At 57.4% G+C, this 13831-nt stretch overlaps 5 protein-coding genes across 5 annotated transcripts; all 5 read right to left on the bottom strand.

The window, feature by feature from the left end:
- Nucleotides 1-11: 11 nt before the first annotated feature.
- Nucleotides 12-827, bottom strand: LPMP_354000 (hypothetical protein; the record flags this gene model as incomplete). Its single annotated transcript, XM_010705033.1, has 1 exon — nt 12-827. One exon carries the CDS (start codon nt 825-827, stop codon nt 12-14), a length of 816 nt encoding a protein of 271 aa, XP_010703335.1.
- An 880-nt stretch (nt 828-1707) lies between these two features.
- LPMP_353990 (mitochondrial glycoprotein, putative) lies at nt 1708-2871 on the bottom strand (the record flags this gene model as incomplete). Its single annotated transcript, XM_010705032.1, has 1 exon — nt 1708-2871. One exon carries the CDS (start codon nt 2869-2871, stop codon nt 1708-1710), a length of 1164 nt encoding a protein of 387 aa, XP_010703334.1.
- A 1252-nt stretch (nt 2872-4123) lies between these two features.
- On the bottom strand, nt 4124-5194 carry LPMP_353980 (eukaryotic translation initiation factor 3 subunit, putative; the record flags this gene model as incomplete). Its single annotated transcript, XM_010705031.1, has 1 exon — nt 4124-5194. The coding sequence occupies one exon, from the start codon at nt 5192-5194 to the stop codon at nt 4124-4126; it is 1071 nt and encodes a 356-aa protein (XP_010703333.1).
- Nucleotides 5195-5791: 597 nt separating this feature from the next.
- LPMP_353970 (hypothetical protein) lies at nt 5792-8317 on the bottom strand (the record flags this gene model as incomplete). Its single annotated transcript, XM_010705030.1, has 1 exon — nt 5792-8317. One exon carries the CDS (start codon nt 8315-8317, stop codon nt 5792-5794), a length of 2526 nt encoding a protein of 841 aa, XP_010703332.1.
- Nucleotides 8318-9496: 1179 nt separating this feature from the next.
- On the bottom strand, nt 9497-11209 carry LPMP_353960 (hypothetical protein; the record flags this gene model as incomplete). The annotated part of the gene is made up of 1 exon (XM_010705029.1): nt 9497-11209. One exon carries the CDS (start codon nt 11207-11209, stop codon nt 9497-9499), a length of 1713 nt encoding a protein of 570 aa, XP_010703331.1.
- Nucleotides 11210-13831: the final 2622 nt, after the last annotated feature.

Raw genomic sequence — 13831 nt, 5'->3', positions numbered from 1 at the left:
GGTGGGGGCTACTACGCACTGAACTGGATGTACTCGACACGTTCCTGCGCGTCGACAAAGACGCTGGCCACCTCACCGGGATGTTCCTCCGCCATCTGCGCAAATTTGATGACCGTGTTCACCGCGTTACGGGCAAGGGAAACGTCGTCGCGCTGCTCGAGTGCATCACGGCATGCGTGAGCAGCGCGTGTCGTGCCATCCACGTCGTGTGGGTAATCGGCCTTCTCGAGGTCACAGTCATCCACGCTTAGCGAGTCGACTGTGACTTGGCTCTCGCCCATAGGCCGGTTGCTGCTGGAGAGGTGCAGGAGGAAATCAAGGTTACCCACAATGCGGTAGCGCGACATCTTCAGCGTGGGAGGAGTACCGTTCTTGTCTGCAGACACCGCGGCACAGGGCGGCAAAGTCGAGGCAAACGCGCACTGCGCCGAGTTGTCAACCTTGTCCACTGCACTTCTCGCTACGATGGTCTCGCCGAGTTCAGCAGCCGGAAAGAGAGGCTCCATCAGTTGCACCTTGCGTGCCGCGTTCAGCTTCTCGATCCAGCCGTGCAGGACGACTGCCAGAGACGCTCCGGCAACCCCTTGCACATCTCGTTCCTCAGAGATGGGCCACGGCAACTCGGTGTAAGGGACAAGTTTCCCCTGCTTCACCGCCTCCTGATATGCGGAAAAGGCCATGAAAGGTCCGGTAAACACCACCTCGAGTGTGGCACCGCGGGCATTGCGACAGTGTGGGAGAAGGTGCAAGGCTGCCGCAAGGTCCGTCACGTACGCCGCGTACGCGTCCTCCGCGTAGAAGCCAATGTCTAGATCCTCTCCTAGCATCTCATGCTATCAACACATCATCGCGTGTCCTTTTTTTAGGGTGAGATCAAAAGAGAGAGACACACATGCAAAGATAGCCGAACAGGAGAGAAGCGGAGAAACAATGGGGGTACGCCAGAGGCATAAAGTGCAGCATAACACAGGCTCGAGTCCATGAAGATGAAGAACAACGGCGCAGCCAGCAAAGCGCTGTCTTGTGAGCCTCTGGTGGTGCACACTCGGAATAAAGGGAGTGGATGTAAAGGTCGATGGGCCAAGCACCCACAGAAACGCAGGTGCACATGCAGGGAAAACGTCTACGCTGTCCCTCCCCCTCCCTCACTACCACAAGATGGGAAAGACGGATTAGACCGAGCGATGAGGTGAGCATATGTGTGTCTCTGTGCATACGTACATGCTTGAGCGCAGCAGTTCCTTGCCTCTACGGCGTGAAGAAGAAGAGCCCGCACATGCGCACGTGCACGTGTGCGCAAGTCCACACGACCTCGTGACACCTCTGCATCGGCGTCCTCCTCTCCCTCTCATCCTCTCTACACTCCCCAAAAAACCCACCTTTCCCATCTGCGACCCGCTTTCTTCCTTCGTTGCTTTGTACCTCACGCCGTCTTCAGCCGAATACGCTTGTGGCTACTTCCTTTTCGTGTACGGGTTTCTTTGTTGTTTCACGTAATGTAAAGAGACGCCTTGGGGCAGTCGTTGCAGCTACGGAGTATACCGGCAGTCTTGTCTCCCTATGCCTTCGACAATACTGCTATGCCCTACGGCCATGCCTCCCTCCCCCCTCGGCGCACGACCGACTTGCCCTCCGCAAAGCAGCTGCCCTACACATACGCGCGTGCACACAGGTTTGCACGTCCGCTTTGCCTTTCTTCTCTCGCTGCTAAATGCTGTGGGCGCTAAGCCAGTCCTCGACGGGCTCCTCCAGCAGCGCCTTTTCCACAGGCAACAAGAAGTCCTCCTCAGGACCGCGCACGGATGAGGGAATGAGCTCCTCGAGCATTCCCAAGTTCCACCGCACGTAGTTGACGTACTCCAGGTAGAAAACCCACGAAGCGGCCCATCGAATCCAGTCAAGGGTGACGCCATGATCTTGCATGACGTCGTAGAGCTCGTTCAGCATATCCTGCTCCAGGTGCCACAGGCACGGCCCATCATAGTAGAAGTTCTTCCGCGCGTGCTCGCCGTCATCGGACGGGTCCAGGAACGCCGCGCGCTCCAACGCCGACTTCGGCGCGTACACCCGCACGTTGCGCATGTGCATACCACCCTCGTTCGACGCCATGGAAAAGTGAAGGATGACGCCGTTTCGCTCAACGCACACCTCGAGCGGAATCCAGTCGGCAAACGTGAGTACCGCATTCAGCCGTGGGGGGTCCTTCAGCTCGATGCGCGCCCACGCATGCACGGCGGCAAGACGGCCCTCCTTCACGGCGTCACGATGAAACACAACGACGTTGTCTTCAGGGCGATGCTGCACAGACCAGGAGCCGTCTCCGTATGTCTCTTCCGGTTGCCAAAGGAGACGAGACGCCGCAGTTTGCTGGGCTGCGTGTGTCACTTCACTAATACCATCTTCACGCTCAGGGGCTGCCGACATCCCCTCTGTGTGCGTTGGCGATGCTGTTACGTCAGCGCCGCCTGCTCCACTACTCTGCCTTGCAACGCCAGAGGAAGAGTCCTTGATACCCGGTGCCACTTCGGCAGCCGCCAGCGAAGATGAGGCATTGGTGGTCCTTGTTGCGAGTGGCGGGGGTGGGGGCTTTGTGTAGTACTCGCGCCGTATCTCGTCACACAGGTCCTTGTAAAGCGCACGGAAGAGCTGGTAGTTGCCAGGGCCGTACTTGCTGCCCATCGCACGTACCCATTGCGTTTCCCCATCCACGGGCTTCTCAGTGGAGAGGGCACGGCGGCCATGGGTGACGACAGTCAGCGAGCGCAGTGCGGATGCGTCCTGCACCGACCCGAATCGACGAAGCATCCCGACCATTGAAGCCGAGGCCCGCGGGAGAGGGGGACTGCGTGGCACCGTTTGAGCGCACCACATCCGCCCCAACCCCCAAAGGAGACAGCGGAGTATGAAAAAAGACGATGGCGCCAACCGTAAAGGAGAAGGTAGAAAAACCCGAAGTGCCTGAACCGCGTTCCACTTGCGGGCTGTGGAGGGAGGTGTAACAAGCGGAAAAGGGATATGCGGTAGATAAGAAATGATGAATCGCAGCTTCGAAAAACGCTCCACACAATGTCGCAAACCTGCAGTAACGGGTTCCCCTCACGCGTTTCAAGAGGCGGTAGTACAAAGAAGACGGAAACCGATTCGATGAACACAACGCGAAAAAGAGTCACTGGGGTGGTTGCGATTCCCCTGTTTTCGGAGGGTTGAAGCAAATGCGCCAGAAGCCTCACGTACCAGTGGCGTGAAGCTTGATAGCTGCTGCGTGCACCACACTAAACAACAACAACACACATGCACGCAAACAGGCGGCCTGGAAAGGTGTAGGGTTGCTCACAAAGGAGTCCAACAAGAGAGGACAAGGGAGAGCGTACGCAGCTGAGGGCTCGCTGGCAAGACCTGTACAGAAATTCGAAGCATACGAAGTCGACAAGGACAGTGCATCTTCTTGCCGAAGTGCCCGTGGGAAAGGAAAGAACTTAGAGGACAGGAGAGGGAAAGAAAAGAGTGGTACATACTGACGCACGAGCCGCGGCAGGATCATCGCTTCCTCCTCCCCCCGTCCCCTACCCAACACTCTCACCGACGCCTCGCCGCGCTGCCCAGCCGCTAGGGAACGCAGCCACGCATACGTGAACAAGGGCAATTACCGCTAAGCCCTCGGAGCAAGAAGTAGGAAACGCAGAGTCCCTCTTGTATAACCGCCATTCTGTTCACAGAGGACCTCTCTTCTCTTTCCCTCTGTATGCCGACGCCTCCAGTTCAGAGCGAACCCGTACCTTGCACTCTACTTTGATCGTATTTCCTTTAATAGGTGGCCTCTAATTAGTCTCTCCAGAAGGAGGGGGGTGTCAGTTACGTTACTCCAACACAGCCGCACACACAACACAGAGCGTTTACGTCTTTAAAATCTGAACAAGACAACCACCAACGAATAAGAGGACTCCGCAGAGGGAGAAAGAGACGCACACACACACACACACACACACACACACACATACCGGCACATGTGCAGCAGTCCCAAGTACGAGCACCACAACAGCAGCTCTGATGCCTGCACACGTTTTTCCAAGACACAGGGACAGACACCCACGCCGAGAAGCCCGTCCTTGCTGCAATGGCCTCTCTACAGCGTCCACAGAGGCTGCGCACCAGGTGTACCCTCGTACGAGTCACCGAAGCGGTACATTTTGATGAGGCCGTCGTAGCTAGCGCTGGCAAAGCCGCGACCATCAGGGTGGAACGACATGGCATTGATGGTACCGAAGTGGCAGCGCAGCTGGCCGAGCTGGTGGCCGTGCACTTTATGGAAAAACTTCACCTCGAAAATGGACTGCCCACCCTGTGTCGTCACAGCAGCAGCATCCATGCCACCACCGAGGATCACGTGGTCAGCGTTTGGGCTGATCGACACATCATTCACCGGGACATCGCTCCGGTACACCTGAATGGTGGCCAGGTCGCGGAAGTCTATGAGGTGAGACGTCTTGTCGGTGGAGGCAGTGGCTAAGGCGAGATAGTTGGGGTCCCAGCTGAAGCGGTTAATCACCTCGTTCTCATCCTCGTGGATCTGGCGACTTCGGATTACCTTGTTCGCTTCGACGTCGAGAATGTTCATGTAGCCGCCTTCGGCATAGTAGATCGTCTCGTTCGTCGGCCCCCAGGCAGCCCACGTAATGGTGTCAGGGGTCTCGAAGGTGGAGAAGGTAGTGAAGGGGGTCTTGACAGGGGCAATGTCCTCACCGGCCTTAGGTACCGTGAAGGGCACGTTGTACACCTGGATCGCCGAGTTCGTGCTAGAGCGGCCTTTTGTGGCCACCATCATCAGCGTGTCATCGTGAGAGAAGCCGACGCTGGCGCCGGACGACAGGCTACGGCTCACGGAGCCGAGCAGGACACCAGACTCTACACTCCACACCAGCACCTCCTCACCCGCGCTGGCAGTCGCCAAGAGCGTGGACTCACGGTTCACATCTAGCGCCACCATGGCCGGGTCGTACGTGCGACCTTCCACTTGACCCACCGTCGTGTAGGAGCCGAGTAGCTTGCCTGTCTTTACCTGCCAGCAGCACGCGCTGCAGTTCGTGTCCTTGGCAGATGAAAAGAGAAGGTCGCCGTCTCGGTTGAACTTTAGCATCGTCACACCCTTCATGTGGCCGTGAAGCGCCACGCCCTCGAGGTCCACGGCGGACGTCATTGTGGCGGAGGTACGAGGGATATAGATGTGCTTTTCTTGTCTTTTTCGCTAAGAAAGGCGGCAGGCAAACGCAGAGAGAGAGTAGGAAAGGGCAAAAAAAAAAAAAACAGAGAAGGTATGTTGAGTAGAAGTGATACGGCTGTGAATCAGTTGGGTTGAAGTCGTTCAGGTGTACCCATCGTGTACGCGTGAGAGGGAGAAGAAAAACGGAGAAGAGGGAGAAGTGCACAAGGCGAGAGAGGGAAGGCGGCTACTTCGTGGGCCCATATACCCACAGAACAAGCAGCAGTAGAAAAGAAAGGCGGGAGAGGCGGCCTACAACCCCGCAAGTGTGGCACCTCGCTCACTTCAGTACGATTACACATATGTCGGTGCGCAGACGTTGTTGCAGGTGTGTGTGTGGGTGGGTGAGTGTGTATTTGTGTCCGTATCGCATGGGTGCGGGTGCGTCTGCGCGCCATACCACGCAGACACACCCGCTGCTGCAGTCGAAAGAGTAGGAAGAGTCGAACAACGGTACGAATCCATAAATGGGCGGCCTACCAAAGTACGAGAAAAAACAGAAGCACATAGAAAAGAGAGCGACGTACGGAGTGCTCACCAGCCCAGCTCCTTGAGACGCTGACTTGCTGTCGTCACCAGATCACGGTCCGTGATCGTCGCCGCACCGACATGGGTGGCGACCTCGCTGGAGCGGAGCAGCGGGGATGATGCCTTGCCCTCTCCATCCTTCGCGCTCTTCACGCCTACAGCGCCTTCCGCGCCCAACGCCGCCTGGACCTTCTCCATCCCCACCTCTATCAGATGCATGAGCTGCGGCAGCATCGCTTCTGTCATGCCCTCCGCAGTCACGGCACCCGGCTCAGTGCGGAGAGCAGCCAGCGCCTCGAGCAAGGCCGTTTGCCGGTCTGCCGCTGCCGTCTGCTGCTTGCGATCCGTGTCGGCAAGTTGCTGAAGGCGAAAGCGCATGTCCTTCTCCAGCAAAGTCAGCTGCGTTGTCGTTCGCTGGTACTGCGTCTCGAGGCGCTCGGCGATGTCGCTCTCGTACCCCTCGAGGCGGCTGATGAGGCCAAGGAGAAATTTGCGGTCCCCGGCGGTCTCGCTCGCCCGGTGCACAAGGCCATCAGGCGCGCTCGCGCTGCAGGCCGAGGTTTCGGAGGCTGTCGACGCAGAGTCGAGGGGATGCACAAGTCCACCCGTGAGACTCTCGCCACCCGCCTCATCGTTGTTCTCGCCAGCAGAGGACGTCGGGGGCAACGGCTCTAATGGCACTGGGGTTGCGTCGGGAGGGTCACCAGGGGTAGATGTGGACGCTCCTCGCTCTGTACAAGGCTTTTTACCCTCAGCCACCGCACCCACCGCGGGGGAAGCAGTGAAGGCTGCGGGGGTCTCCCTGGAAAGGAGGAAATCCGCCCTGTGAGGAGCGGTAAAGGCCATCGGCATAGGCGCAAACATCGGAAACGGAACTGGCACCGGTACGTACCCTTTGCCCGGAGCGTCAGCGGAGTTACCTGTTGCCGCGACAGCGGCTGAACCTACGGGGCCCATGATGCCTTGGGCAGCGTACCAACTGGCGAGCAGGGGCCACCAGAGTCCGTAAGGGCTCACAGCTGGCCCCGGAGCAGCAGCTACGGTATGGGCAAGTTGTGGTGCGCTGTGTTGATCCTCAGTGTTGAAGAATGGCGCTGGCTTGGTCGACGCTGGCTTGGTCGACGCTGGCGGTGCCACATTCTCCGTCTCCCTCTGAATCATGCAGGCCGGAGTGGGCGTGGGGGACTTCACGGGTGGCAGCCCTGACGCGTGTGCTGGCAACGGCTGTGGTATGGGGGAAGTGGTGAGGAGCATGGGCCACGGCTGCTGAGGCGAGCGAGTCGACTCTCGCAGGATCAGCAACTGCCCCATGCCGCGCGCCACCACCCGGAAACCAGCCACGACGCTAGACTCCGCCAGTATCTTCGTCTCGGCAGCACTCTCAGCGTGTGCAAACATCTTGCTGATGCCTGTGCTGCTCATGTCAACCAGCTCCATTGCAGTATTCTCCAGCACCGGCGGCGAAGCTAGCAAGGAGCCGCCCACCCAGGTAATGGACGTACTGGACACATTAAGGTAGCGTAGGGGAGAGCCAGGAATAGCGGTCGCGATCGCACGAGCTGTCTCATCACCCAGCGGGTTTTGGCTCACATCCAGCCTCTTTAGACCCCGCATCGACGAGTAACCGAGGAGCAAGGTGCTGGCGGCTGGCTGCGGCAACGGTCGATCATCTGGATTCGCGTAGCTGCACCGCAGCGAGCGCTGCCACATCGAGCCCGACGAAAGGGTCACGGCGGCACGTAAGAGGTGCACGAGGCCCACTTTGCACGTATCTGTCAGCCCGCACCTCACGAAGCTCGCCTCCTCCAGCGCTGGCCACGCCACGCCGCCATCCGCCGACGCAGCAGGTGACTTGGGAGAGAACATTGTCAGCTGCATGAACTGCGCATGCGAGAGCGGGACGCTGTCCAGGCGCAAGGAGGTGAGACGATGACACAGGGGGAGAACGTGCGTCAGCGACGGCGGCACTTGGGCACCGCCTCTTCGCTGTGGCAACGGATCACGACCACGCGCCGCTATAGTAGTGAGGGGCATGTCGCACCAGGCGAAGGAGCTCAGGGTGCCGACGCTTTCCTTCACTGCCTGCGCCACAGCCTCCGGCAGACACTGCAGTGTCGACCTGTTCTTTGTGGAGAGCAATGTCGTTGACGCAGGCGGCGAGGCCGCGCCGCGCGAGAGGTGCGCCGCTGGCAAGGTGGTGTGGTAAGAGAAATGCAGCTTGACGAACTGTGTCTGCGAGAAGTCGCCTCCTGCGCTTTGCTGAGAAAAAGTGTTGCTGGCTGAGGCAGCGTCTTGTCGACTCCGCCGTCTTAAAGAGTTGTGCGGCGGCACCGCTGGCAGTTGCGCCAAGCCAGTTGGTGCGGACGTGCGCAAGAGTGCACACGTAAAGAGGCGGATGTCGGCAGATGGAATCTCCGCCAAGTTTACATCAATCACGCCGTCGCGGAAACCGGCAATGAGCTCGGGGCGTGGTGGAGTGTGGTGCGCCTGGCACTGAGCGAAGTATCGCTCCACGACTGAAGGACGCCCCATTGGCGCTGCCTGCCGTCGCAAATAGGAGGTGACACTCCACTTCAGCAGCGCTGAACCTCAACGCAGGGAGCGGGAGAGAGTGGGACAAGGTGGGGAGTGAGTATGGTAGGCGCGTGCCAGTTTTTCATCTACCCCTGCTGACAGAACCTTTCGGGGTGAGCAAAACATGTAAGTTTATCTGCTTAGGTTCGATCGCGGCACTTATGTCTATACTCGGAAACAAAAAAAGAAGTGTGACGTGCAAACGCAAGTCCGCGGATGAGTGATCTATGATAAGCAGTGACCCCGGGGAAAGAGGGCTGATCGGGGAGTTTGACTGTTGCTTCTGCTGCTGCACCTTTCAAAGAGAGTGAGGGCCACAGATGAGGGGGGAGGGGAGGAGCGGTATGGGGGGCGGTCACATATTCACACACACGTACAAATTCATGGAAACGGGTAGAGGGAGAGACAAAACGAGTAGATACAGAGGAATAATGAGAGTCAAGACATACGCTAATGATGTCGCCAGAGGAGTGCACAACATGAGCTACACAGTAGCAACAGCCGTTCCCTCATGTCAGCACCTGCGCAAGAGAGAAGCGCAGACGCACAAATGCCTCATCAAGGCCGCACCAGGCACCATCTACAGCATCTGCACACGCCACACGTCAGGCTATCTCTTCTCTCTCTCTTACTGTATGCATAGGTTATGACGAATAAGCGGATATGTGCTATATGAAGACACTGCAGTGTGTGTGCGAAGAAATGAAAAGAAGAGAGAGAAATGGGGAAGATGACGACGAAAAAGAGCCCAAGCCTCTTTGCGTTCTTTCTCTCCTTGATTTTGCTTGTATTCACACACGCACGCACACGCACACACATACCTATGCGCGTGCGCACGCACGCACTCGCTGTCCCTCTCCTCACGTTGGACACACAAGTGAGCACACGTCACGAAGAGGAACGTTGTCATTGCCGAAAAGGAAGAATCGACGAGAAGAAACCAAGAAAGGAGAAGAGTGGCAGGGGGAATAAAGTCAAAGGCACAGCGCCAATGCCTCTTCGTGGCTGGTCGTCTGTATGCGGGTGTGGGGAGTGCGGGGTGAGACGAGAGTCATGCATGCGCAGCGCATGGGCGAGGACAGCACCTGCTTTGCTTATTTCCGAAGCGGGAAGAGGGAAAGCGACGTACCTCTGGTGTCACTGAAGCCACGCCACATACTTGGAACCAAAGTGCCACACCATGCGCCAGTAGGCCAAGATGGCGTACGGTGCCCACGTCACCGTCACGGCCACCGCTGTCCATACGAGCATCTGCCACTCGCAGACGGTGCTGAAGAAGCATCGCAGGTCGCTGAAGACGCAGCGCCTGCACTGCTCTGCTTTGGGAAGATTCGGCGCCGGTGTGGTTGCCTCAATCGCCCAAGAAACGTTTGTGGAGGCCAGCAGCGCATTAGCCGCGTCGCGCAAGACGACAGTGCATGAGGCAGTGCTCCCCGTCTCCTCTGCCGGGTCGCTCATCATGCTGAACTGAAACATTGAGGAGGTATTAGCGCCGGCCACCAAAGCCTCGCGGACACACTCGGACGTCACGCCATCATTAGCGCAGTCGGAGACGCGCGCTCTCTGACACTGAGCAACGGCAACGTAGTATAGGCCACCGTAGGTGTTGTTGTTGCGAACCGTTACGTAGAGGGCGCCGGTGCCACTGACAAACCTGACAGTGTCCAGAACGCCGCTCACCGGAAACAGCTTGAACACGAGTTGATCCGCATTAACTGTCCACCGCAGCACTGCCCCGCCGATGCGCTGCGCCGCTTCAAGCAGGAACTCCTGCTGCCCCACCCTCTGCCGCGTGAAGATGCTGAGAAAGGCGGCGATGTAGCGCCCGCCTTTGCCCTGGGCGATCTGCGCCAGGTCCTCCTCACGGTAGTCGGCTAGCTGATGCCGCACGCACGTCCCCTTCTGCGCGTTGCACTGCGTAGTGCTGGACTGGGAGTAGAAATAGTCTGGTGAGATGCCGACCTTATCGCACTCGTTGCCGGAGTTGCTGACAAGTGAAGCCGGTAGAAGTAGCCACTCTGCGGGATCGTCGTCGCGCACGTGACTGGTGCTGCCGCTGCTGCTTTCCGCAGAGGGGACGAATAGTACCCGCCCAGCAATATCAACCGTAGTGCCCCCCTCTCCGGGCGAAACGCCGGAGGTCTGCACAAGGTGCAGAAAAGACGCACCGGCCTGCGCCGAAGGGGCGTCCGTCGTGAGCTGCAGTGTAGTTTGTGCGATACCTTGTCCGCTCGCGGATAGGCGGAGCGTGTAGTAGGGAAGCGGCGATCCCACAGACCATCCGTGGTACACAATGCCCTCGTTCTGTACGCAGATACTACCGGCTGCGCCGGTGCGGAAACAAAAGTGCCCGCGCATCGAGACGTTGCAGAATTCGTTCGTGAGGGCACACTCGATGCCGATGCAGAGGCAGCACACTCCGAGCGGCGCTGATACAAGACCCCCGGTCATGCTCGTGTAGGAGGGGCAGCGAGTGACACCGTCGTCACATGACATAGCCGTATGCAGCACCTTCACATAATCTCGCAACGCCGCCGGGAACGTGCGTAGGTAAGTGAGCATGTAGCGCACCTGCACGGCGCTGCGCCGTAGTGCCACCCTGATAGGCGGTAGGGACACCTGAAGCGAGGTGGCGGCTGCGCCAGCAACATCAGACGCTGCATCATGGGGGAAGAGCGACTGGTGCAACGCGTGCTCCACCGTCACCTCTGTCTCCAAGATGGCGCCAGCGAGAGTACTATCGTCGAGGGTGAGGTCCACTACCAGTTTGCGCACGCACCCGGGAGGCGTGGCTGAAGAGGTGGCGTCGCAGTGGCGCACGTAGGCTGTTGCCGTGGCGGTGCCGCTCATTCCATCACGCAGCCCACCAACGACCGGCACCGCAGAGAGTCCCTGACTGGCGTACAGCAACACAAAAAGGAGAGCAATGAAGCCCAGACGAGTGGGTGGTGGCATTGCCACAAAGCACGCGCGGCAGCGGCGACGTGGCCGGGGATACGGCAGCGACAAGGAACGAGAGGGGTCTTGCATGGCCGGTGCCGCAGGTCTAGTAGTACCGAGACCGCGGTTCAACGACGGCGCAGTAGCAACGGAGTTATCAGCGGACGCACGCGACATAGCAAGATTCACCTGTCGGTTGGGTCTTTGGGATATGTGGGCTGTGCGTGTTGGTCTTTGTTTCGTTTCTTCGTGTTGTGATCGGTATTGAATTACGCCTGGCGAACTCGAACGGAGAGCGACACAAGCGAAGGAAGGAAGGAAAGGTGGGGTGGTGGTGAGGGGGTAGTGGGTGAGGGGGGTGGGGGGGGGGGGGGTACAAAGGAGTGGGAAAACGGTACAAAGCGACGAACCAGGCGAGCGCGAATAGGCAACGAGGAAACAATGGAAGAAAGGAAGCAGAAGATAGCAGAAGCGCAGGATGATGCGTAGCGGTTGCGGTAGGAACAGAAAAACGAAAAGGAAAAAAAAAATAGAGAGAGAGAGAAAGAGAATAGCGAGGAGGGAATATGATAGCCAGTGGGAGGGACACAAAGAGTAAGAGAGAAAGCTAGCTAGAACGCCTTCCTGGGTGCCTGGGTGGGTGTGCGACTTGGTGAGCAATCGCAGCAACCGTGAAGGTGGGATTAAGTTGGGTGAGGAAAGGAAGGAAGGAAGCAGAAAGCAGCGCAAAAGACGTCTAAGAGAGAGAGGGGGGTTGTAAAAAGTGACTCGTGTGCCATGAGAGACGATCGACAGTGCGTGTGTGTGGGTGTGGGTGTGTATGTGTGCCACCAGAGGGGAAAGGGGAGAAAAAAATCCGATAGAAAGAGGAAAGGCTGTGCATATTTTGTGTATAAGCAAAAGTGAAGTGAAGCACGCACATGCACGGAGACGGCGGCTTCAGAGGATTCTGTCTAACGAAGGTTTGGATGAGCCGCCATACCTCGTACTTGTTGCCGTTTCTGGAAAGCGTGAATGGTGAGACACAACCAGCCTGCAGTCACACACGCTCTATGCCATCATCGGCTAGCAGAGTGGGGGAAGGAGTGCGGAGGCAGAAAGGCGGGAATAAGACAGGAAGAGGGAAGTCGAATAACGTGCCAACGCATTTTGTACACACGCACTGCACCTCTCACTCTTTCTTCAAGCCTGTTTCATCCACTCCGTCAATGCGATCCCCACCTCCTTTGGGTGACCCCTTGTTGTTCTTGTTCTTTGTCTCAGCTTGTCCTCGCGTGATTGACGCGTTACTCACGCTTACTCACAGAGTCACACAGGTGGAGAAGCGAATGAATCACTAACTACACCCACGATGGCACACATATACATTGTGACTGCGTCGGCGCGCATTGCTCGTTTTCTTTTCTCCTGCCTCCTCCTGCGTACCCCCACCTTCACCATCGCGCAGAGAAAGTTCGACAAGGGAAAAAAAAAGATGAGAAGTACTTGGCTGAAGCATGACACCAGACCACAAGTGTATGAGAGTGTGACCAATGGCGTGCGTCACTTTTGAAAGCCTAAACAGCGCTTTCCTCCAGCTTCTCTCGTTTGCTCTCTACTTTCCTTCTTCGTTCCGATACTGTGCTGTCACTTACCTCATCAATCCGTCAGCTGCCCGTAGTTATGTTCTCCCACGCTTTACCTCCTTGCTTGTCTTCTCAAGAGAAGGAAAGAGACTGTTGCTCCGTGCCAAACCAGCGCATCGCCTCAGACAGAACAAAATAAAGACACGCGCCTATCGATAGAACACTGCCCCGGGAGGATGAAGGGAGGGGGGCTGCCGTATTGGAGATCATCTCCCCACCGCTGCTGGTGACGAAAAAAAAAAACCCAAGAGGATGAGCGCCCGATGCCATTGAAAGCAGCAAGACAAGCAAAAGAGAGAGAGGGAAAAAGTAGGCTCAGACACGACAAGGCGGCGTCACATCCGCGCCTCCGTATTCCTCCGCTTTTTTTCTTCTTAGCCTTTTGTGCCACGCGACAGGCATCAGCTGCCTTGTAAGATACGAGCGAGATGAAGGAGTAGGCCACCTGCAACCCATTGACAGCCGCGAAGGAGTACAAGGGGAGGAAGGCGGCGAGACAAAGAGGTGGTCGCGGGACAGCAGAAGCGCGAGGAACAAGAGCAAAAGGCAACAGGTTACAGAGAGAGCCGGCGAGTCCATGCTTTGAAAACATAACTGATGGGACGTGAAGAAGAGAGAGAGACAAACAGGGACATTCCTCAGCTGACAGCAAGCACAGAGACAAGGCAAAGCAGCAGGCATACAGTCCAGGACCAAAGCGGCAGCAAGCAAGGAAGGCAAGTGCACCGAAAAAAAAAAATTCGGGAAAAGACAGACAAAGAGCGTGCAAAAAAAAAAGAAGAAAAGAAAGGAAAGAAACGAAACAACGAGAAGTACGTTGTCGTGACGAGACGACGAAGGACGAAACGAACGGAACGACGTACTAACGAAGGACGAACGAAAGAACGAAACTAAAAAGTAAAACGTA

Source organism: Leishmania panamensis, assembly GCF_000755165.1.
Source record: "Leishmania panamensis strain MHOM/PA/94/PSC-1 chromosome 35 sequence".
NCBI classification, from domain to species: Eukaryota; Euglenozoa; class Kinetoplastea; order Trypanosomatida; family Trypanosomatidae; genus Leishmania; species Leishmania panamensis.
Note: the sequence above shows the minus strand (reverse complement) of the source record. Positions and strands in the feature narration are given on the sequence as shown.